At 34.5% G+C, this 25,697-nt stretch overlaps 2 protein-coding genes across 2 annotated transcripts; both read left to right on the forward strand.

Moving 5' to 3' along the window:
• Positions 1-1,392: 1,392 nt before the first annotated feature.
• Positions 1,393-2,963, forward strand: LOC131634867 (dehydrodolichyl diphosphate synthase 2-like). The gene is made up of 3 exons (XM_058905493.1): positions 1,393-1,871; positions 1,979-2,046; positions 2,350-2,963. The coding sequence occupies exons 1-3, from the start codon at positions 1,437-1,439 to the stop codon at positions 2,786-2,788; spliced, it is 942 nt and encodes a 313-aa protein (XP_058761476.1). The 5' UTR covers positions 1,393-1,436; the 3' UTR covers positions 2,789-2,963.
• An 18,862-nt stretch (positions 2,964-21,825) lies between these two features.
• On the forward strand, positions 21,826-23,908 carry LOC131634865 (cis-prenyltransferase 4, chloroplastic-like). The gene is made up of 3 exons (XM_058905491.1): positions 21,826-22,318; positions 22,445-22,512; positions 23,350-23,908. The coding sequence occupies exons 1-3, from the start codon at positions 21,878-21,880 to the stop codon at positions 23,783-23,785; spliced, it is 945 nt and encodes a 314-aa protein (XP_058761474.1). The 5' UTR covers positions 21,826-21,877; the 3' UTR covers positions 23,786-23,908.
• Positions 23,909-25,697: the final 1,789 nt, after the last annotated feature.

The raw sequence follows: 25,697 nt of genomic DNA on the forward strand, positions 1-25,697 counted from the left end.
TAAGCCTATTTATAGGTAATAGTGGCAAACAAAAGGACTGTCACATTTAAAGCGGTTCTTATAGAGATGTGGGGAGTGGGGTTAGCTCATGAGGTTTCTATGATTCCCAAGGCATTTGCTAATTATTGTAGCTAGTATAAGTGGCAAAGTAAAAGATTAAGCTTGAATAACCAATGGACAACAATCAGTCGCAAACAAAGGCCTCCACATCCAATAAGTCAATGGAAGCTCGTCAAAGAGTGAAAATGTGTGAACTCTGACTGAGATCAGCTAAGCATTTCACCTCTTACGTTGCTCATGCTTGAGGGACAACGTAAATGTTTGACCTCTCAACTAGGATCAAGAAAGAATTGCATCCATACGAGACCCATGCTTAAGAGACTATATAAATGCTCGACCTATCAATATAGGACTCAGAAAGCATCTCACCCTTGTTTAACTCATGCATAAAGGACTTTGTAAATGTCTAACCTCTAACATGGGCTTAAGAAAAGATTTCACCCATATGCCACTCATGCTTTAGGGAATTTGTAAATGTTTGACCTCTCAACGGGACTTAGAAAAGCATTTCACCTGTACACGACTAATGCTTAAGGGAATGTGTAAATGTCTGATCTCTTGGTAGGTCAAGGACTACATACATTTGGGCCCATTAGATAACACATTGAGTATCACACAGCCTAAGAGGGGGTCAACCTATAGGTTGAAGTCGGAAGAGCCCCTAGGTTAACAAGGTCGCTCCTGCAATAAATGAGGTCGAGTCAGACTAAAGGATCGGGTCGATCCATCCTACCTAAAACTAGCATAAGAGAAACTACCAAATAAAGAGATTTAAGGGCATGAGATACTATTTTTATGACTAATTGGTAAATATAATGACCCACGATCTGACAAGAGAATCTAATTTCAATCATCATTAAGATGTCATGCTTAATCAGAGACAATTATCTTAATGGTCCTTAATGAGCTTTAAGTGCGGAGAATATCATTAAAATAAGAGACAAACAATTTCATCAATCAATAAGTGATTGAGACTTTGTTAACCTTCACTGCTAAATTTACCTTAGTGTACCTACGAGTTCATAAGATGACCAATTTTACCTTATAAAAAGAATTAATAACCCAACTCGTTGTAATATTCTTTTATCTATTATATTTAAATAATACTTGTGATTAAAAAAATACATTTTACCTATTTGTAAATTACAAGTGACTAATTTTATGATTGTCAGTAAATTATTCAAATTTTGAACAAGACAATTTATGCCCCACCTTTTTATAAACGTGCTACAGCCTACATACAACACAACCAATCAAATTTTGTCTTATTCATTGTTTTTGCTTATAAATAAGATATCCCTTTACACTATAATAACACCTTCCATTTTTCACATGTCAAGAAAACCCTTATCACTTCCCTTCACATTATTATTACCATGTTTTGGTTAAGACTCCCCATTCCATTACAGAAAACTCCAATAACATATTCTACACCAAACACAACTATCTCTTCTAATTCTAACTATTACTGCCATCAAAGTTTTCTTCCATATTCTTCTAAACCCGTTACGAAATGCAGCACAATCTCCATGGCTTTTAAGGATGAGATGAACGGAGAAACTTTTGTGGACGAAGATTTTTCTGAACTGGAGCCATTGCCGGGAGAGCTGAAGGCGGAGCTGATGCCAAAGCATGTGGCGGTGATTATGGATGGGAATGGGAGGTGGGCAAAGATGAAAGGCTTGCCGGTGTCTGCCGGCCACGTTGCCGGCATGGACTCGTTCAAAAGGATGTTGGAGCTATGTTCTTGTTGGGGAATAAAGGTTCTCACAATTTTCGCGTTCTCTAGTGATAACTGGAACCGGCCCAAGGTTATTATTAATTACACTTGTTAGTTTAATTCACTTTGATTAATGCTGCTGTTGATCGGGATTATGATTTTGCTTAGATTTTATAATTTGTGTTGGTGGTGGTGCAGGTGGAAGTTGATTTCTTGTTTGATCTCTTGGAAAGATTAATACATTCTCAAATTGAAAATTGGAAGAGGTCTCAAACTCTCACTATTCTTATTAAGAATTAAGTTAATAAAATAGTTTACGCTGTGACAATCGCAATATGCATCATAACCACAATCATAATACCCGCGATCAAAATTTAAAACCATGCTTGATTACTAAAGAATTTACCGACAGAAAAAATAATTAAAATCAAAAGGTAAGAGTAGGATTTAATATAAGAACATGAACATTGGAGTGAATGAGAATTACCTAATAGATGGATATCAATAAAAAAAAATTGTTTAAAAATTAATATTTAAAAATTTATAATTCAAAATGACTTATTATACAGGAAAGGAATTAAAGTATCTGTGATTGGAGATACATCAAAGCTTCCCAATTCTTTGCAAAGAATAATAACTAGTGCTGAGGAGAATACAAAGAAGAACTCGAAATTTCAACTTATTATGGCAGTTAACTATGGTGGAAAACTTGATGTAGTCCAAGCCTGTAAAAGGGTAGTCAAGAAAGTGAAAGATGAACTTATTCTTCTAGAAGACATTGATGAAAATATCCTTGAAAAGGAGCTGGAGACAAACTGCACTGAGTTTCCTTATCCGGATTTACTGATTCGGACAAGTGGAGAACTTAGAGTTAGTAATTTCTTGTTATGGCAATTAGCATACACTGAATTTTTCTTTCACAAAAAACTTTGGCCTGATTTCGGAAAGGATGAGTTTATCGAAGCCTTAATATCATTTCAACATAGAAGAAAACGTCACGGGGGATGACATTAATTACTTTACAACAATTTATCTTCCGATATCGTAGTGATGATTTATTAGAAGATAAGTGTATCTCGATTGTTTAGAAATGGTTGTTTGATATGTTGTTAGGGTATGTTTGTTTTTTTATTACTCCCTCTGTTCCTTTTTAAGTGTCATTTTAGCAAAAAGCTCTTCAATCAAGATAATGAGTTCTTAGAGTTACTTTTTTTATTATACCCTTAATTATTTTTCTCTTTCCAAATAAATTCAATCATACACTCTCGTTTTCCAATAACTAATTGAAAAATATGAGGTGTAGTTATTAAGAAAATAAGGGTATAATTGACAAATTATGACACTAAATTATAAAACAACACTTAAATAGGAACACAAAAATTCTTCTAAAACGACACTTAAAAAGGAACGGGGGGAGTAATTTTTAATTTGACTTTTTTGTTTGATTTTTCTCTCCTTTTTAATATGTGGTGTGCTTTTTGTGTATATTTTATGTCAGCTATACTATGTAATTTTACTTTTTGTTTCCATATATCTAAATAACATTATTTTGTGTTTGCACGGATACTTGGTGAAAATGATTGGATTTTTGTAACTAGCATTTTCTTCCGAACTACGGTCATTTCCTTCCAAATCATCTCTGCCTTACAACAAAACAAAAAAGAATGACCCGAAGATTCGGGAAACTTTCCACAAAAAACGCATTCAAGATTTGAAGAAGTAGAAGAGAGGATGCCTCTACAAACTAACAAATCTTTGGTGAGAATCCTATTAATAAAACATCTCCACCCAAAGGCTTTCACTTTTAAAGGAACTTCTACTTTCCAAATAGAAGAAAAGACTTGATCATAGCGATTAATTGGGCTGAAAGGAACATACCTCTAGCATAACTCCGCGTAACAAGACGAAATCGAGAAAATGTCGTCGACAGACTGCTGCCAAACGGCTCTGTCAGCGCCCATAGCAGCTTGTTATACCCCAAAATTTGCCCGCATCTTTTTCAGAAAGAAGGCAACAGATTTTTGTCTAAAAAATTGGGAGTTTCATATAATCTTGGATTTTATTCCATAAATATCCTGATTTTATGAATACTCGGTTTTTAGAATTTTTCTTATACGGTATTTTGGTTAGCTGTCGAATTTATTCTTACACAAACGCCAATTACTGTTTATCACTTCACACACGCTGTTTATTTGAGATTTATTTGCAGATAAATAGTACTGACGCAATTGGTACAGAATTAAATTTTGCAGGCACAGAGTCCGGGATTCAGACTGTACTGGTAACAGTTAAATTATTATTAGTTTTTGTTTCTCACTAATTTTTGTACTATATTCTATTATTTTCAAAATCTTTTCCTTTCTTTTCAAATCTCTTTCTTTCAAAATCAAATCCTAACTTTATTCTATACATCTCTCTTTTCAAACCCTACCATACACTTTCTTTCAAATCCCACTACCACTCAAATTTTCCTTTTTTGTACGGAATCACTTTATTCCCCAACGTCTCTATCCTTCTTTTCACTCTATAAATACCTCTCATTTTTTCCATAAATTCTCACATCAAATTTCAATTCATCTCTCAAATTTCTACCTTATATTTATTTCCTCTTCTTCCCCGGCAAAAATGGCAAAGTGGATGGATACGTTTTTTCTTCTGGTTATCACTGTCTTGGTGGTGATCATGTCCTTTTTCTGTCTGCATAGTCCTGAAAAATGCGGACCTGGGTTGTTTACACTCCCAATCATCTATATGTTGTTATTTATAGCATGGGTTTTTAATCGTCATTTTTAAAGTTTGTCATATCTTTTGTTTTCAAATAATGTACCGTTTATTTGTCGTACTGTTCATTATATTATGTAATATTTGTACTGTCAGTATTAAATGTCGTACTATCTGTCATACTGTAGTTTAATTATCCAGATAATATTATGTGTGTTTTCTGCCAGTTAAATATATATTTTTCTGCGCATTAAATATTTTTCAAGGTTATTATCGGTAATTTCGTTCGCGTACAGTATATTTTATTTATTTATTATGTTTGTGTTTTTCTAATAACTCATGTAAATAAATTTTCACCATTAACATAACAAAAAAAAACAAAAAGAAAAAATTAACTTTAACTGTTGAATTTTCACTTTAACTGTTACGTTAATGCCCGGAGAGCCAGTTGACAGTCAAACTCGCTGACAGCGCGATTCTCCGTGTTTTGCACCATCAATCAAATCAATCTTTTGCATTTCAAAATTCCAAGATTTTTGTTCTAGAAGTCTTCTGATAATCACATGATCAGCAGAGACTCAGCACTGCACAAAAATCAGGTACGCTTAACTGTCTCCTACACAAACAGTCCCTAACTAGGGTTTTTGTTTTTTTTCAGGAGAACAAGTTTTTTTGAGACCTCAAATGGATTTCATGGACCTCCATATGTCTCAAAGTACCACCATTCAAATTTTCAAACTTCAATTCGCTCAGACGCACAGTCAGCAGCTCAAACAATCAACAGACGACCAGTTTGACCGAAAAGTCAACAGACAGTCAAAAATGAAATTTTTTGTCGACATCCATATTTTGTCAAAAGATTCATCATTTGATCATTGGTTGATCATAATTAATCAAGAAAAGATCAAAAATCAGCAAAACCCTAAGTTTCAAAATTAGGGTTTTCTCCTAAAAAGTCAACTGAACTTTGACCGGCCATAACTCTCTCCTCGTTCATTCAAAAAATTCCAACCAAAGCTTGTTTTGAAGGAAATTCAATTATCTTTCAAATACAATTGATCCCATGGTCACAGGATTCACCATTTGAAAATATGAGCTCAGACATTACAGGTCATTTTCAAAGTCAACAAAAAGTGGTTTTTTGTCAAAGGCCATAACATCAAGATAACTTCTCCAAATGAAAAAAAGTTTCCAAAGTAGCTTGTAGAGGACATCTTGAGGTTTCTAAAAAGTACAAGAACTCCTTCATAGGATCAAAATTGAGGGATCTATGCCTTGTTGAAGTTGGCTATTTTTTGGGAAAATGCATGAAACCAACATTGAACAAAAATGTTTTTTTTTTCCAAAAGGGGCCAAGTTTTCATGATCCAAACATGATTCTAATAATGTTAAGGGCCTCCCACGACCAACCTAAGGCCCATAACATTTTTATTTCTTTTTTGGTTTAATTTTATTACATTTAAAGTTAAATTGAAAAAGAAATGGTAAAGGATAATGATACCATGCTTTGTTCTTAAGCTAAAGCCATCAAAGTTGATCAATACTCTGCAGCATGAAGGTACAAAGCAGGGCTAGAGCAAGAGAGGTGAAGAAAATCAAGCCATGGTCAAAAATTCAAAGATTTTTAATATTAAAAAATCAAAAGTTCAACAAAGCAATCAATGCTTCTTAGCTTCAATTTGCAGCACTTCTTTGCTTATAAATGAAGTAGGTTGCTTCATCAACACAAGACACACGAAAATCTACCAAGAGAATAGCTAAGAAATTCATAAAATTGTCAAAAAATATCAAATACTTGTAATTTTTGTTTTCATATTTCCAGCCACTATCAATACAAAATAATCAGTCTATCACTCTTGTATAATATCATAGGTAAGGATTGAACTATAGCATGTGATAGAAACAACCTCAAACACATGCATAATCATCTTCCTACTTATCACCATGTAGCTTTCGTTTTCCTATGTGTACTTAACTATAATACAAACTAATCATTTGAATGGACTCATGGCATGATATAGAGTAGATTTAAGTGATTACATGCAAACTCTAACGTGGTTTTGAAGCTCTACCATTTTTGAGCTTCAAAGATGTAAAGGTTTCGTTCTCCATGATGCGAGCTCCAAATGACAAAACTAACACCGCTATCATGTTTAGAAGGGTCAAATTAGGTGATATGGGTGGCCCTTGTTCTTTTTTATTTTCATTTTGTAGGTTGTTCAAAAGATTGAAGATTTGAAGGAAAAATCCGCAGGTAAATCTGCAGCAAAATCCGCAGGTAAAAGGAAGAAGATGATGAATAGTAAGTTTGAAATCTTGACCAGCACGCGTGGCACTTCCTCTTCATCTTATTCGCTGGTCAGCAAGCGTGGACCCCACCTGGAACTTTTAAATGCTGAATGATCCAATGATTCTCTCTTTCCATGTGCATCATGTGACCTACAATCTGAGCCACTGGTTAATCTGACAACACATCCAACGCACCAAAACATACAACCACACCATGGACACTCAGTCCTCTACCACACAGGATCACAGATTTAAATATTTTCTATTTTTATTTGATTTAACTTCTAAAATTATTTAAAAATAGTTTTAAAAAAAAATATAATAAAAATATTTTTAGGTTTATAAAATAATCTATTAATTTTTGATACAAAAATATTTTATTTTTCTTAATAATTAAAATATTTTGTTTAATTAATTAGTATATATTTATATATTTGCTTTTTAATTATTTCAACCTATCAAAAATCAGAAAAAATATGTTCTTTTTAGTAAATTTAGTTTATATATTATAGACTAATTTTGTACATAATTATAATATTTTTCTCATTAAGTTTAACTTATGTGTATAATTGTTTACATAATTATATGTTAATTAACTTAATAAATTTCCAAAACAACTTCAAAAATCCAAAAAAAAAAAGTTTTTATTTTAAAATTAATTAATAAGAAATATGAACATATTTTAGACTTAATTTTTAGGTTTAAATTTTATTTCTACCTTTTTTTCTCATTTAATTAAATTAATTATGCATTAATTCTAATTAAAATCAACCATCTAAAAAATCCAAAAATACTTCTTTTATCTTATTGCAATTTAAATTCCTAGATAAAGTGTATAGGTTGTCAAAATCATGTAAATAGCGTAGTTTACATTTCCCGCACAATCGATGTAATAGCGTAGATTTATTTTCCGCATTTTACATTCCTGCACTTTAAATTCTGTACATATAAAACTGCGTGTATGTCAAAGATAATAACTGAAACGTTAGGTCACTAACTTCAAAGATAAAAATATCTGAATCAAAACACAATCACACTTGCACCTCTTAGGGTAATCCCTCTGTTACTCTTTTCAAAAATCAAATTCTACTGTTTCAAATACAAATCCAAACTTTTGTTTACATCCGGTCAAAGGAGAATTTTCTAAAAGAAAAGACCTTATAAACTTAGGGTAGATCTCCTAAATTGCTTGCTCAAATCAAAACAACAAATGTCTCACATATTCATTGTTTTTTTCAAAACAAAACTTTCAAAAAAGACAACATTTTGTATATATCCAAACAAGGATCATTACGAAGTTAAAGATCTTTTTTTCAAAACATCTTTTCGAAAGATAAAACACTTTGTATACATCCGCACAAGGATCATTACAAAGCCAATTTACAAAGGTATTTTAAAACCACATACAAGCATTTCAAGGCAAGACAAATGATTCAAACAAGTGAGCTAAGCAATTAAGAGCCCATGGATAACCATGGATACAAAGGGGTGCTAATACCTTCCCTTTGTATAACCTACCCCCGAAACCAAAATCTCTTAAAGGTCTTTTTCTGTTTCTTTTATAAACCTTTCCTTAATTGGATAAAATAAAAGTCGGTGGCGACTCTCTGATTTTCAAAACTCAAAAAACAAAAGAAGAGTCAGTTCGTATCTCACGCGAGATAAAAAAAAATCGAGGGCGACACTGCTGCAGATGCAAAAAAAATGCACCATGTACAGTAGCTGCCGAAGTGGGAATGCCAAGGTTGCTCCGCCTCCAAGAGTCATCTAACTAACCTCTCATACAAGCTATGGACACATCCTGTAAAAGAGAAGATTCAAACAAGATCGGAAAAGAGGTTTTTAATACCCCTCCATCCAACCAATTCACATGCCAAAAGGAAGTAGAAAAACCATCTCCCACCCGGAATTTACAATTATTAGCAAAAAACTCCTCCGATAACTTTTTCCCTAACGAGCAAACATCCGCACACCAAACTGATATATCACGGCTATTTTTATTTTTATCACCACCCAAAATAGTCCGTAAATAATATCCTCATATCGGACCTTCAAAATGCGGTACCATAAAGAATTGGAAGCTTATAAAATTCTCCACCTCCATTTAAAAAGAAGAGTCGTGTTAAAGTCTTCCAATCCCCTCATTCCAAGACCTCCCTTATCCACCGACAAGCACACGTCATTCCAACTAACCCAATGCATTTTTATCTTCTCCTCCGTACCTCTCCATAAAAAATTTCTTTGAATTTTGTTAATCTCCCTAATAACCTTCAAATGAGCTTTGTAAAAAGATAGAGTAAAAATAGCCAAACTACTTAAAACCGACTTTATAAGAGTGATTCTCCCTCCAAAGCTAACCCACCTACCATTCCAAGAAGACAACCTCCTCCTAATTTTATCCACCAAAGGTCTCCAAGTACTTATTCTTCTAGGATTAGAACCGATCATAATTCTGAGAAATTTAAATTCTTTCATTTCCGTCCTACAAGCAAGAAAATTGGTGGCCACTTCCAAAAAAAAAGAGGATTAACATTAACACGTATAAGCTTACTCTTGTGAAAGTTGATGCCAAGGACGGACACTAACTCAAACCCCTTCAACACCGCCTTGATTGCCCAAATGTGATTTCAACTTCTGTCCCCAACTAACAATGTGTCATCCACAAATTGAAGAACGTCGACAAAGCACCTCCCATTCACATTACAACCCGTGAAATCGCCATTATCCACCGCCTTATTAACCAAAAGTTTTAAACCTTCCGCTACAATTACAAAGAGAAACGGAGAGTAGGATCACCTTGACGCAATCCCCTTTCCACCCTAAATTCCTTAGTAGGACTACTGTTAACAAACACCAACATCTTACTAGTAAAAATAAGCGCCTCTATCCACTTCATCCAATTCTCTCCAAACCCCATTTTCCTCATAATGTATCTTAGAAAGTTCCAACTCACTTTATCGTATGCCTTTTCAAAGTCCACCTTAAAAAGAAGACACTCTTTCCCCTCCTTAGAAACAAAATCCACCAATTCATTAGCAACAAGAACCCCATCAAGCATTTGCCTCCTCGGAATGAAAGCACTTCGACTATTCAAAATGATAGCCGAAAAAACCTTTTTAATCCTACTAGCCAACAACTTTGAAATGATTTATAAATACAACCCACCAAGCAAATAGGTCTATAATCGTAAAATCCCAACAGGTGAGAAGCCTTCGGGATTAGAGTAAGAAATGAAGTAGTAATAGATTTAGACAACACCGCTCTGGAATAAAAATCTTTAAAGCAAGCAACTACATCCGAATGTATGAAAGACCAACAACTCTTTATAAAAAGAAGAGACATACCGTCCAGGCCCGGACTCTTAGAACCGTCACAATTCCAAACCGCTTCCTTAATCTCCTCCTCCGAAAAAGGAACCTCAAGAGAAATACTTTCTTCCAAATTCAAAGATTTGAAAACAACGCCATCTAAAATAGGTCTATCAAAGCAATTCTCCATAAAATTTCCTTCAAAATACTCTTTCACCACCTCTCTCACCTCCTTAACCAAATTCACCACACCTCTATCAGTGACAATATAGCTAATGTGATTTCTTATCCTCCCCTCCTTCATCATTCTACAAAATTTTTTGCTATTAGAATCCCCATCGTTCAACCATTTTAATTTAGACATTTGAATATAACCATGTTCTCTTTAATCTTAAGATTCAACCATATTCTTTTGCTAGCTTTTCTATTAATGACTAACATCTCCACATTCGCAACTTCAATATCTTCCGATGCATTCAAATCCCTAACTCCTTCCTCCACTTCCAAATAATAATTTCCGAAGACCATCTTGTTCCACCATTTCAATCTATCTTTAATAAGCCGAAATTTTTCTTTCAACATATAATCTCCCCTTCCTCTCACATCCAAATCCTTCCACTCCTTCTCAACAAAAGAAATAAAATCCTTATTCGAAAACCATTCGTTATTAAACTTAAAAGGTTTAGGACCCCAATCTTCTTTATCCATCTCCAACCACAACGGACAATGACCCGACACATCCCTCATGCCGATTAATTGACCGACCACCCCTAAGATGAAACAACTAGATCAAAAACAAGAAACCTATCAATCCTACTTTTAGAATTCCCATCTTTGCTAAACAAACTATACTTCTTTCCCTTACAAGGGACATCAACAAGACCACTCCCGTCAATAAAATCTGAGAATTCCCTTCTCTCCACATTAATGTTATCCATGGAACGACCTACTCTCTCCTCTATCCTTTTCACCGCATTAAAGTCCCCCCCAAAGATCCATTCGCCATAAATAAATTTTTTTCTTCAATTCTAACAATTATTTCCAAAGAACCCTCTTTAATACTAAAGAACAAGGAGAATAAATATTCACAACATAATAGAAGCCATTCTTCCAACTAACATTAGTGCCATAATAGCCATTACCATGAAAACTAGATTGAAAAGTTACTATATCAGTTCTACAGAGAGTCAAGATTCCGCCCGACATACCCTCAGAAGGGGAAAAGGAAAAATCAATCTCTTCCGACCCCCAAAACTCTTAGCTTTCGCTTATGATACTTCCACCATTTTAGTTTCTTGCACCAAAAACATATCCGCCTGACCCTTATTGATGATACTACTAATCCTTTTGCGTTTAATACTACTACCTCCTCCCCTTATATTAAAGGATCCCACTATCATTATAAAGAATTTGAATTCACCATCCCTCCATCTGTTCTGTTCAAATCAACTTGGTACATATCATGAATTTTCTTCCGAAAGTCCTCCCTTGAATCTCCAGAAACCACCCTAAGATTCGCAATCACGTTCACCTACTTTTCGTCCGAAGATGCACAAAAATTAGACAAGATTATGAAGTTACATCTTTGGATATCAGAATCTGCAGAGTGATCTCCATGGAAATCTTCAGAACATCCGTGAGGAAAAGAGTTATGTGAAAGACTAGCTGAATTTCCTCCACACAGTTCTATATTCTTTAAAAGGGAAGGTTTTTTCTTCAAACAGGGCCTTAAACTCCTACTAGGCCTAAAATTCTTATTGGGCCTAGTTTTTACTGGTTTGTGTGGCCCACCGATAACCTCTTTACTTTTCAAAAGCAATTTTTTCCTCCTCTTCTTGCTTTTCACAAAAGTCTGTTTGATGTCCACCGAAGCATTAACATTATCGAAAACCACGCTTGTGTAAACTTCCATGTTCTCCATAGAGTCCTTGACCCTGGTGTCAACAGAGAAAGACTCAAATATAGGGTCGAATATGTAATCTGACGCGCCCCTGCCTTTTTTCATGATTTAAACTTTTAGCCTCTACAGCCAGCAATACTCCAAGCGTGACAAGGAACTCCATTTTAAAATGTTTGATATTTCTAGGAGGGTAGTCGAATGTTTTAAATTTTTGGTAGGTCAGTAGTGTTGATGTTCCACAATCAAAAGCTGTTTAATAAAATGTGTGACCGAATTTGATAATTTAGAGTCTAAAATTAAATGTTAGATTATTTTATTAGAGATGAAAAATTGTATGATGACAATTTTTTGAAAGAAAATTTTATAAAATTAAAATTAAATGTTGGATTATTTATAAGAACAAACAAAACATATTTAATCATCAATTTTAACACACAAACTAAATTTCTTAGAGGATCTTATGATAAAAAATAGAATAAGAGTGAGTATTAAACACCCCTTTCTAATAATCAACTATTAAATACAACTATTTGAATTTTAGTTAGTACAGATATTGTGTTATGAATTAAGGGTTCTCAACTCCACTAAAAGAGCTTAGTTGATAGGTATATATGAACATTAGATCACTACTAGAAAAACTCTATTTTCCGTTAAATTTCCGCAGAAAGTTTTTTACAAATTTTTGTCCCCAGCTGAAACCTACGTGTGTAATATTTTCGGCAGAAATTTCCTCAAGTAATTCCGCAGGTAAAATTACAGAAATTTAAAACATAAATTCGCAGGTAAATCCGCAGCTAATATATGTCAAAATTTTTTATAAAATTTAATATATAATTGATAAATTGAGACTATATCTTTCCTATACAATAGTTTAGAATCCTCTTGAATTTAAAAGAATATTGCTCCCTTCTACTAAAAAATTTACACATACACTTGAATTTAAAACAATCGTAGCATTCCCCAACTTAGCAATCATGTGCCAAAAAAATTATATTCATAAGTTGTTATAAAAAATTTGAGAAGTGCAATAATCCATGGTGTTTTGCCGAGAAATTTCTAAATACAAATTTGTTATAAAAAATTTAAGTAGAAGACTAAAAAATTAGCATACCATGAAAGCACCAACCATCCTAAAGAGAATCATTTCATAATCTGTTACTTATAAATCCCTTATACTAAAGGGTAAACTTGCATTTTCTCTCATAAGCAGAGCAAGCATACCTATGAAAGTTACTTTGACATCACCACATAAATCCAACAAGACTGTATATCCATGGCTCTCTGCACTGCAGTATTCCAACAAAATTACAGTCTTAACTGAAAACATGAATATAATTAATAAAATTAATTAACTTAGGTAGTACAAAGCGCATAAGTACAAGAACAAAGTGTAAATCATCAAACTAAAATTGTTTGGTTAAAATGGTAAATCACTATTGTTAGTGGAGAAAATTTTAAAAACTAATAACAAAAATTTAATGAATTAGATAGAGATATTATATTATAATATGATAAAATAAAAATATTAAGGTATTGTTTGGTGGGATGATGTAATGTTGATCTTATTGTTGTACAATGTACTAATACTAGTTTAAATGGAATACTAGGATTTATGTATTATGCTAGTTTTCAATTTTTCTATATATTTTTTAATTTTATTTTTCAAAATTATCATACCATTTATTAAAATATAAATTGAAAAATTATATTATTTTAAAAAACTAGCTTTTATTAAAATTTAAAAAATTACTATTATTTTTAAAAAACATTTAAATGTATTAAATTTTATGCAAAAAAAATTACTTTAAAAGAAAAATATTTTACATTATTTTTAATTCAAAAACTAATAAATATAATACAAAAGAAAATACGTATCAAAATTTGCAGAAACTTTTCTTGAGAAATTACCTGCGGATTATGCAATGTAGTTTGGTTTTTGTTCAAATTAGAAATTTCGCAGCAAAATCCACAGAAACATTTCCTGCGAAATTACCTACGAATTTAGTAATATAGATTATTTTTCTGCAAAATCTTGATCCGCAGGAAATGCTGTTTTGTTTAATTATTTCCCAGAAAAATTAGCAGGTATATCTGCAAAATATTCTCCATAGGAAATTCCGCAGGTAAATCGTATATTTCTAGTAGTGAATAAAATTCCCGTCATTAAACTATTTAACCACAATGTCTTATTTATCCAACTTTAAAACATTATTAAACTACTTAACTAATTATGGTTATCGCAGAGTTTAAGGAGTGTACAAATGTTAGAGAGAGGTTCTCTCCCTTCTCTCTAACTCTTTTGAGAGTTTCATCTTTTGGCGCGTTTTTGTTCATGGGTCATTTCACTGAGCATGCAGGAGGGTGGAGAAGAGTTGGTAGGCAGCAAGCTAAGAAGGACGGTAGGGGAGTGTGGGATGTGGCGGACGGAGGGAAGAAGAAGGTTAATGCCGGTGCGGTATCGTCGTTTTACATTACGGAGTTCGGAAACGAATGGGGAGCCAAGGACTTGTTCCACAAACTGAAAGAACATGGCGATTTGGTGGAGGTGGTCATTCCACCCAGGAAGGATCGAAGAGGGAAGAGATTCGGGTTTGCGCGCTTTCAAAATGTGGTTGATGAGAAGATGCTGGAAATCAAATTAGACAACACGTTGCTTGAAGGAAAGAAGATTTATGCAAACATCCCTAGATACCAGAGAGTTGGGAGTTCTAATGCTAGGGCACCATCGCAGGGGATCTTGTCAAAGGGCAGAAGCGATGCGGCCATTGGTAGACATGGAGAAGGTTGGATCGATAGACGGTCTTTTGCGGAGGTTGCGATGAATCGGAAGGCAGCAGGGATAATCAACGAAGGGGCTCCTTCTGTTAAATCTTTTACCATCTCTGCGGAGGAGGAGGACTTTATCAGATACGGGAGGGCGTTTGTAGGAACCTTGAAGTATTCTGCTATGGCACCAATGATGAAGAAGTTGTTTATTGAAGAAGGGATATTCACGATCAGGGTGACGTTGCTGGGTCCAAACTTGTGTCTGCTAGAAGATCTTATCTTAGGGGAGGTTGAAATTTTTATTGAGGAACGAAGGAGAGATTAACCTAGATTAAAGTTTCCGGCCTTCCATGTCATGCATGGAGCGTGAAACTTTTCAAACTTATGGCTGATGCTTTTGGTGTTTTCATCAAATGTTGTGACAACACGGTGACAAGGGTGGTTATGGACGAAACGAAGTTTCTTATCAAGACTAAGGTAGGAGTTTCAATCGACGAGACCTGTGTGGTGATAGTTGATGGGGAATCCTTCAGGTGTTTTATGAAAGAAGAGCCGTTCCCTCTTGTTTTTGTTGAAACGGCTTATAGAGATAGAGAAGAGGAGGAATCGGAGCTCTCTTCTTCTCCGGTGGAACCTGATTTTCTCGGGGAGGGGGGTGACAGCGACACATCAAAAGTACCTTTGACCTTGGACACAGAGCTGATGGTGACTAGTAAGGAGGCTGAATCAGGGACAGGCGGCATCAGAGGGACAGTATTGCAGCCCTTAGGCGGCGGGAAGGAGAAGTCCCTCTCAATAGGGGATAACGTGGTGCAGAACGAAAAGGGGGAGCTTTCTGATGTTTCTGCAAATTCCCAATTTATCGGTGCATTTAATGCCATTAATGATGGAAATTTTGTTATGGAGGACCTGGTTGTAGCACATAGCGACAAAAGGTATGCGCGCTGGAAGATAAGAGCGTAAGTGGGACCAGGACAACTAGTAGCAAAATTATGGAAGGGTGTGATGTTTGTGGGCCTAAGGGTTTGGTTGCTAAATCCATTAGCCCATTATCTTTTGATAGTGCTTGCAGAAAGGCCATTGCTAAGCCCAATGGGGCCAGTAGTAAAATTAAAAAAAAGTCTGTTAGGAAAATTCAAGAAAATACAGCAAGGGTTTGTGCGGCCCCTTCTTACTTCGCTTGCATTGGACCGCGGAAAGCTTCCAGTTCCGGTCAAATTGTGAGGCACGAGGAGAATTTTGTAGAAGATCAAGCCGTTTTTCTCCAAGGATGAAGATGACATATCAAATGGTACGTTCTTTCCTTGCTTGTCTCATACAGACTCAGAAGTTAGGAGGTGCAATCATAGAATCATCAATTCTTCTGGTTCTGAGGTGGGAAACAAATTGTGGAAATCTCTTGCTGGGTTGGGAGTGGTAGGTGGCGCTGATGATTTTAATTCTATTAGAAAGTTGGAGGAGATGGAAAGAAGAGATAAGGGGGGGGTGGGGGGGCGACGGGAGAGAAGGTGATTAAAAGAGTGTTGACATGAATATTGTAACTTACAATATTAGAGGGGGTGGGAACTATTCTAAGAGAAAGAGAATTAGTTTTCTGTTGTGTTCCGGCAAAATAGATGTGTGTTTTTTACAAGAAACTAAGTTAGATTGTGTCACTGATTCTATTGCAAAGTCCTTTTGGGGAGGAGAGAATGTCGAGTGGACAGCCAACAACTCGGTTGGTGCGGCGGGAGGTATGTTAATTCTATGGAAGAAGGATTCTTTGCAAGTCAATTTCAGTTTCAGAGGGTTAGGATATGTTGGTATCAATATCTCTAAAGATGGAAGACTGATTAATTTAGCTAACATTTATGCACCCAATACGGTTGTTCAAAGAAGAAAGGTGTGGGAAGGCTTGGTTCAAAGGCGGATCAGGGACAGTGACATTGAGTGGTGTCTTGGGGGCGACTTTAATGAGATTACTAGTTGTCAAGAGAGGCTGGGGGAAGTGGTTAATCAAAATAGAAGAGGTATGACTAATTTTAAGGAGTTCATTGAAACCATGGGAGTGGTTGACATCCCGTGCGTTGGTGGAAAGTATACGTGGTACAAAGATAACGGGAGAGCCATGAGTAGACTTGATCGTTTCTTGGTGACAACAAAGTTGATTGATGTGTGGGGGATTATAGATCAAAGGATTGGAGTTCGAGACATATCGGATCATGTTCCGATTCGTCTTTTTTGTGGGAATATTGATTGGGGGCCGAAGCCGTTTAGATTCAACAACGCTTGGCTTAAACATGAGGATTTCAAATCTTTCATTTGTAATGAATGGGATAAGTTGAAGTTTGTGGGAAGAGGAGATTTCGTTCTATTTGAAAAGTTAAAAACTTTGAAGCCTCGAATCAAAAGGTGGAACCATGAGGTGTTTGGGTGGATCGATTTAAAGATTGAGGATGAGGTTGGTAAGATCAACAAGTTGGACGCTACTATGGCATCTAACTTCGGGTGCACTTCTTTTTCTTTAGTGAAAGAGAGGAAAGAAGCTACTAAGGAATTTTGGAAATACATCGGAGTTAAAGATAGCATGCTTAGACTTAAGTCTAGACAACTTTGGTTAAAGGAGGGCGATAAGAACTCTCGGTTTTTCCACAACTCTATTAGAGAAAGAAGGAGGAGAAATGCAATTTCGGTGTTGGAAGGCGTTGAGGGAACGGTTGAGGGTGTGGAAGAGATTAAAGTGGAAATCAAAAACCACTTTGAAAATTACTTTAAAGAAGATGATTTGGATAGGGCTGTCCCGGAAGGAGTAGAACTTGCAAGACTGAATGATGTGGATAGAGCTTGGTTGGATAGGCCTTTTGAGGAGGATGAGGTGAAACAAGCAGTTTGGGATTGCGACGGTAGCAAAAGCCCCGGTCCGGATGGCTACTCAATTGAATTTTTTCAATTCTTTTGGGAAACGGTAAAGAAGGATGTGCTTTTATTTGTGGAGGATTTTTACGAAAAGGCGAGATTAACTAATGGTTGTACGTCTTCTTTCATAGCTCTTATTCCGAAGGTTAAAAATCCCCAATCCTTGAATGAATTTAGACCAATTTGTTTAGTTGGATGTTTGTATAAGATTCTTGCTAAATTGTTGGCGGGTAGATTGAAATGTGTGGTTGGGAAATTGGTGTCGCCTAATCAAACGACATTTGTACCGGGGAGAAGCATCTTAGACGGTGTGTTGGTTGTGAACGAAGTGTTGGACCTAGCCAAGAGAGAGAAGAGGAGTTGTCTCATATTGATAGTGGATTTTGAAAAAGCCTATGATCGGGTTAATTGGAAGTTTCTTATTTTCGTTCTCAAGAAAATGGGGTTTGGTGATAGATGGTTGAGATGGATGGAGGGATGCATATGCAATAGTAGGATGTCCGTTTTAATCAATGGTAGTATCACGAAAGATTTTAAGGTGAAAAAAGGGCTCCGTCAAGGTGATCCGTTATCTCCTTTCTTATTTGTTCTAGTCACGGAAGTACTTACGGCTTTGATGAAAGGAGCAATAGCAAATGGAGATTTTAGGGGGTTCAATATTAATGAAGAAGAAAGTGTTAATGTGTTACAATTCGCGGACGATACCATAATATTGGCGGAAGGTGATACGGCGAATTTGTGGAGTATTAAGGTTTTGCTTAGGGGCTTTGAATTAATGTCGGGGTTGCGAGTCAATTTTAACAAAAGCAAACTTTATGGGGTTCATTTGGATGAAGATTATATAGAAGCGGCGTCTATTTTTCTATCTTGCAAAGTGGGCACTACTCCTTTCAAATTTCTTGGTGTCAAGGTGGGCGACAATCCGCGGAAGCTTTCTATGTGGAAGGATTTGATTTCGGTGTTTAAGAAGCGGTTGTCCGTGTGGAAGGGTGTCAATCTCAATAGTGCGGGGCGGGTGTGTTTGATTAATGCCGTGTTAAACTCGATTCCCATATATTCTCTTTCCTTTTATAAAGCGCCATCCAAGATATTAAATGAAATCCGGGCAATTCAAGCTAAATTCCTATGGAATGGTAGTGATTCTAAGAGAACTATCCATTGGGTGTCTTGGGACACCGTTTGCAAATCTCGGGAAGAAGGCGGTTTGGGTGTTAAAAACATTGAAATAATGAATTTGACTTTGATTAGTAAATGGAAGTGGAGGATTTTGGTGGAGAAGGAGGCGGTTTGGAGTAAAATTCTCAAGGCAAGATACGGAAATATAAGGCTGAAAATTCTTAAAGGTGACATATCGGCCGTGAAGAAAAAAGACTCTATTTGGTGGAGGGATTTATTAACATCCGACAATTACGCTTCTCTTTTTAATCATAATTTTGCAGGTGCAATTGATTGTAATCTCGGAAGCGGCGAAGCTGTCCCGTTCTGGTACAGCATTTGGTCGGGGCAGCAAGCTCTTATGTTTCAATTTCCGGAGCTGTTCGTGCTTGCAAACAATGACGCTCTGTCGGTAGCGGATGCTGGCAGTTTCGGTGACTTCGGGTGGAGATGGAAGTCCGCAGAGGTGCTGCTACATGAGGGCAGCAACAGCGATTTTTTATGGAAGGAGTTGTTCGACCAAATTGATGTTTTTCGGCCTACGGAGGGGAGGCCTGACAGCTTTTCATGGGGCTGCAATAGTGAAGGAGTTTTCAAGGTAAATTCTTGCTATGCTAGATTTTATGAAAAGCTTAAAAGTTCCTCCTTAGATTCTTCTATTCTCAAGAGAGTTGGTTTTCTTTGGAGCATTAAAGCCCCTCCTAAAATCCTCTTTTTCGGTTGGAGACTCGCTCATAATAGATTGGCAACAAAGGACCAATTATTAAAGCGGGGCATCTCCTTGATAGAGGGAGGGAGTTTTTGTGTTTTTTGTCATTTGGAGGAGGAAGATTTATCTCATTTAAAGGAAGGGTGTGTTGTCATTTCGAGAATATGGAGGAAGGTGTTCGAATGGATTGGTCCGGTTGACAATTTTTTGTTGGAAGAGTTTGAGGAGTTTTTTGATTTCTTTGAGAAGGTGAAGGCAAAAGCTAAGAGATTTATCATTGCGGTTATTTGGCTTTCTACGGTGTGGAACATTTGGTTAAATCGTAATGCGATTATTTTTAGAAATGAGTCGTTTAGTTTTACCGAATGTATATCGGGGATTGTATTGTACTCTTGGAATTGGCTTGTTTCGTATTATGTCGTTAGGGATAAGTGTAATTTTCACATTTGGAATATCCTTCCTCTCAATTGTTTTGAGTAGTGGGAGCTTTCCCTTTGTTCTTCTTGGTTTGGAGTATCCATAATACTCCTCTTAATCCCATTGCTTATTAAAAAAAAAAAAATTATGGTTATCGCAGAATAATTACGTTTTTTTTCACAAATTTCATTAAAATTATTTATACTATTATATTATATAATTTATAATAATTTAAAGGATTAAATAAGTTTTTGGTGCCTATAAATATTGCAGTTTCATTTTTAGTCCTTCCTAGGTTTTAGCTAGTTTTGGCAACAGTTTTTTTTGTAAAAACCGTTGCCTAAATGCAGGGAATGACTAAAAATAAAAACTGCAATATTTATAAACAACAAAAACTTATTTAACCATAATTTAAATTGGATGTTAGTTTTCAAGATGTTTTTCACGCGAAGTTAAATTGTCATGTACTATTTGTATGATATTAAAATTATTTGTACTACTATTTGTATGATATTAAAATTATTTGTACTATTATATATATAACTTACAATAATTTAAATTGGACTTTAGTTTTAACTTTTAAGATGTTTTTTTTCACAGGGAGTTAAATTGGATCTGTTTTATGTGTATGATTATTTTTCACGTGTCTGTAATGGAGAAGAATGATGTCGACCATACTACTCAATATTATGGTAACCAATGGTGAAGACATCTATACACTCCACGAGAAATGCTAATTTGGACAAAAATCCAAATATTTTATATTTTGACACACGTAAATGGAGAATTGTTAGATATGGATGACAACGGTAGAAATAAGTATGGTTTCACACTATCCAAATTCGCACTAGAAATCATCATCTAAATTCAAATTTAAATTCAAAGACTATTCGGATGATAAAATAACACTCACTTCCACATCTATTAGATTCGGGTTTTTCCATCCGAACCCGAACCTGCAGCAAAACACATAAAATACAACAGTAACATTGAAATTTTTCATCAGTTTTCCTACAACTTTCCAACAGCAACATTACAATTTTCTATCAATTTTACTACAACTTTCCAAGATCAACATTACAATTTTCCACCAACATTGAAATTTAAATTAAAGTCTACAACTTTCCATCAAGTTACACTTATATATATTTAGTGACACTTATGTAATTTCAGGTCTAAGTGAGTGTGATTTCGGGTACAAGTTTTACACAGCCCAAAACCGCACCTAAAATAACGGTGGCACTCAAATCCGAATCTGAACTCGATCAACTCGGATTTTCATCTGTTAATTCAGATTCGGACGTTGGTGGATCCCGCAGATTTGGGTTTGTCTATCATCCGAATTGTTAGATAGACATAAACATAATATGTGATCTTAGAAAACAATTGATTACTGTTTTTTATTAATTAAAAAATAAAAAAAAATATTTTCTCTCTCTTTTATTATCACAATCACTTATAATTTTAATTAAAGAATAAATTAAATTTTAAATAATTTTTAAATTTTTTTATTAATTATTTTAAGATTATAAATATAGATTTGTTTCCGTGCAAGTATTTCTCAACTTAAATAAATAAATTTGAAAAATTAAAATAAAAAGTATTAAATAATATGATGAGATTATTGTGTTAATTTTTGTTGGATAATACAAAATATTTGGGATTGTGGCCAAGCAAGTCTTTTTGAACATTGCACTTAAATTTTCATAAATGTTGCACTTTGAGTTCTTTGAAAGTTACATTATTGGTTCACTTATAAATTTATTTATTTTTGCACCCTTCAATTTAAGATCCTATCTATATATATAAATTGCATTTTAAACCCTTTAAATTTTTTTATTAGTCTTGACCTATATTTAAAATATAACAACCATTCTGATTATAAATAAAGGCAGCAGTCTAGCCTATATACATAAGATTTCCAAAATCATAATACCATGTTGTCGTTGAGTTTCCCTATTGCACTCACAAATACACTAATAACTTATCCTCCAAAAAAAACCAACCATGCTTCTTCTTTTTCTTCTTCTCATTACCATTATTCATGTTTCCAATCACACCTATTCTACTCTCAACCTCTGACCGTTACCAAAAGTCGCACTATGGCTGATGTTCCAAGTTTTGCAAACGTGGTACTTGAGGACGAGGTGGAAGAGGAGCAGATGCCTGAGGAACTAAGGGAGGAGATGATGCCGAAGCATGTGGCGGTGATTATGGACGGGAACAGGAGGTGGGCGAAAATGAGAGGGTTGCCGTTGTCCGAGGGACACTTAGCTTGCATGAAGACGTTGAAAAGAGTGGTGAAACTGTGTTTAGCATCGGGGGTTAAGATTCTCACTGCTTTTGCGTTTTCTACAGAAAACTGGGTTCGATCCAAGGTTATAATTTTAGTTTAATTAGTTTGTTCCATTTCATTAAAATTATTCTTCATGGGAATGTATTCGGGAGAACTTGTTCAGTTTTATAATTGCGGTTTAGCTGAGTTCTCATTTGTGGTGGTGCAGGAGGAGGTTGAATTCTTGTTCAACGTCTTAGAAAGAACATTGAGTTCTGAAGCTGAAGCAATCACTAGGTACCAATTTAATTTAATACATATCCCATAATCAAACTACATAATACTGCCACTTTAATTCGTATTTAGTAAAAAAAAAAGAAGTGAAAAAAAAAACGAAATCTAAGCCATAAGTTATGTGTTTAAAATAATTAGGATTAATTGCAGATTAATTACATATTAGCTACTGTTTTTAAGTTTGTATAATGTTGATGTTAGCGACAAATTAAGGAATGAATATCTATCGGTATAAATTAAATTTATATGAATAATATACAATAGAGACAAAATGCCACATGCATCCACACCTCAGTATCTTTGCTATGCCAACATTATTATGTGTAAATGCTACGTCAGCCCTGTTAACGGATCTGGCAGCGCGGAGCAAAAATGCAGATAGAAAAGTATAGAGAGACAATTTTTTCAATTTTTTTAAGGCATTAACATTAAAATTAACTGGACTAATAAGATATTTAACCCTTGTCTTAGTTTTTTCTAAAATTTTGTCAATTGTCTTAGTTTTTTCTAAAATTTTGTCAATTTTTGTTTTTTGAGATCGATCCGAATCCAATCTATTGTATTTGGAATGAGATGTGTTACATGACCTGTACACCCTTAAATAAATTTATAAGCAAAAACATTAATAGTGCATATAAATTTACTGTTATCATTATTATTAATAACATTTACCCGACTTAAAACTTTTATTTTATTATTTTTTAAAACATCTGAATCAATTTTTTTTGAATGGATCCACATATTATAACCAAATATTTTTATGCTTTATTTATTTTTCTCTTATATTAAGTTATCTTAAATATATTAACTTTTTTTTCTCTTACACCTGTTTAATAATAGAGAAGGAATTAAATTATCTGTGATTGGAGATATGTCAAAGCTTCCCAAGTATCTACAAAAAATGATAACTATTGTTAAAGAGAGCACAAAGAATAATTCAAGATTTCAACTTATTGTGGCAATTAACTATGGTGGGAAATATGATATAGTCCAAGCATGTAAAAGTCTAGCTAAGAAAGTGCAAGATGACATTATTCATTTAGAAGATATTAATGAAAAGATAATTGAAAAAGAGTTGGAGACGGAGTTTTCTAACCCTGATTTACTAATACGGACAAGTGGAGAACTTAGACTAAGTAATTTCTTATTATGGCAATTGGCATATACAGAACTTTACTTTACTTCACAGCTTTGGCCAGATTTTGGAAAAGACGAGTTTGAAGAAGCCATAAGTTCATTTCAACAGAGACAAAGACGTTATGGTAGACGACATTAATTCATCTTCAACTCTCAAGTAATATATGTATGCTATATAATTATTTCCCCCAATAATAATAATAATTGATGTGATCCGCAAGTGCACGAAAAATATTATAGTAATAAAAGATTGTCGAATTAACAGGGACCAAATATCAACCTATCCTTATCTATGGTTGCTATGTAAATCTAAGGTTATGAAATTTGAGGAAAGGGAATTTAAAGCTAGTTGGTTTTGGAAACTTAATAAAATGAAAACCAGAATGTGACTTGCATCAATGAATCGCAGAAACGTCGAATTAATTAATTAAATCGGGATAATATTTTCTCTCAATTTAAAAAGGAACTAATTTAAATGAAATGTTCGCTTTCGCGCTACCGAAATCAAGTTTAAACCTAAAATCTATACTACTGCTTTCGCGTGTCCAGCGTGTTAAAGTGCAAGACTTATGTTTTAAAAACTAATTACTTTGATTAATAAAAAAGTTGTTTTAGGTGAAAAATAAATATAAAGATGTTACCAACTTTTGCTCATCTAACATTGGAGTTCAAGTTTATAAACGCCTGCTTTCGCGTGTCTGTTTATGCTCTTAAAAACTATATTCAAAAACATTTATTTTTACAATTTAAAAGAAGTATTGCTTTCGCATATTACTAACTTTAAAATATGAAATTTTACTTAAGTCAGATACAAGTTCCTTTCTTTCGAAACTCAACCAATACCTCTAAATTACGCTTTTGCGATAATTATTTTAATTAAAAATAGTGTAAAAATCAGCCAAAAACAAACTACAATTTAATTGTTTAATTTACGACTTAGATGCGAGCACCGTCAAAACGATCGTCCTCACATTCCAAACTCTGGTAATTTAGTCACATATAGCTAATACATAAAAGCTCGTTGTTACAATCCATACTAAGTAAATTAATCAGCAATTTCAATTATAATAGTAATGAAAATAGTAAAGTAGAAATCTAAATAATCTAGAATAAAATTGTAATATAATAATAAAAAGTTTAAAATAGAGACTCAATCCGGTGCAGAAAAACTTCATGAAACGTAGAATTAAAGATTATTCCGACAAGATTAAATCAGCTACAAAAATAATAAAGAATGTTTGCTCTAAACCTAACATTAAATCTGCACTAATTCCCCGGTGTGAGAAATTAAGTGCTTTTGCAATAAGTGTTTTTTCTTCCTAAAAATAATGCTAAGATTGGACACCTAAAACTGAACTCTCTGGTCATTTTTATAGCTAAACATCGTCCTAAAAACGGTTACATAATGTGTAGAATAGTTGAGAAAAATCAGGAATTGAGAAAGACAAAATCAGAGCTAACTGGCCGAAAATTCAAAAACGGAAGGTTGACAGGCGTCAAGCCTTCAAATTCTGCATTTTCCCAGGATGACGGTCGTCAGGTGAGCTGACAGGTGTGAGGTCTCCAAAACTTATATTTTTTATACTTTCTCTTAGACTAACAGGTGTCACACTTGAGCTGACGTGCGCCAGCCTGTTAAAAACTTGTCATGACATCATCAACAAGTATATTTGTCCCGTTTTCGCTCATTCTTTCTCCGTTTTCGCTCGCACGCATCTCAAATCAACAAATACCTGAAATGCATGAATAATACCAACTTAACACAATAAAAACAAATGAAATGACACTAAATTGCATGTGAATCGGGTCAAAATATACTATGCGTTTTCGTGTTATCAAACTCCCTAATACTTGAACCCTTGCTTGCCCTCAAGCAAGTATGTTAGCATGTAAAAATGGTGTAAATTCAATAATGAAGTATAAAGACTTAGAGAATCTATAACAATCAAGTACTCATAACTGGCTACAAAATCTAGTTCTACATTTCCTCAATCTGAAGTGGGTCAGTGACACAATCATATTCAATCGGAAGCACTAAAACTACATATCAT

This window comes from Vicia villosa, unplaced genomic scaffold (genome assembly GCF_029867415.1).
Source record: "Vicia villosa cultivar HV-30 ecotype Madison, WI unplaced genomic scaffold, Vvil1.0 ctg.001374F_1_1, whole genome shotgun sequence".
NCBI lineage: Eukaryota > Viridiplantae > Streptophyta > Magnoliopsida > Fabales > Fabaceae > Vicia > Vicia villosa.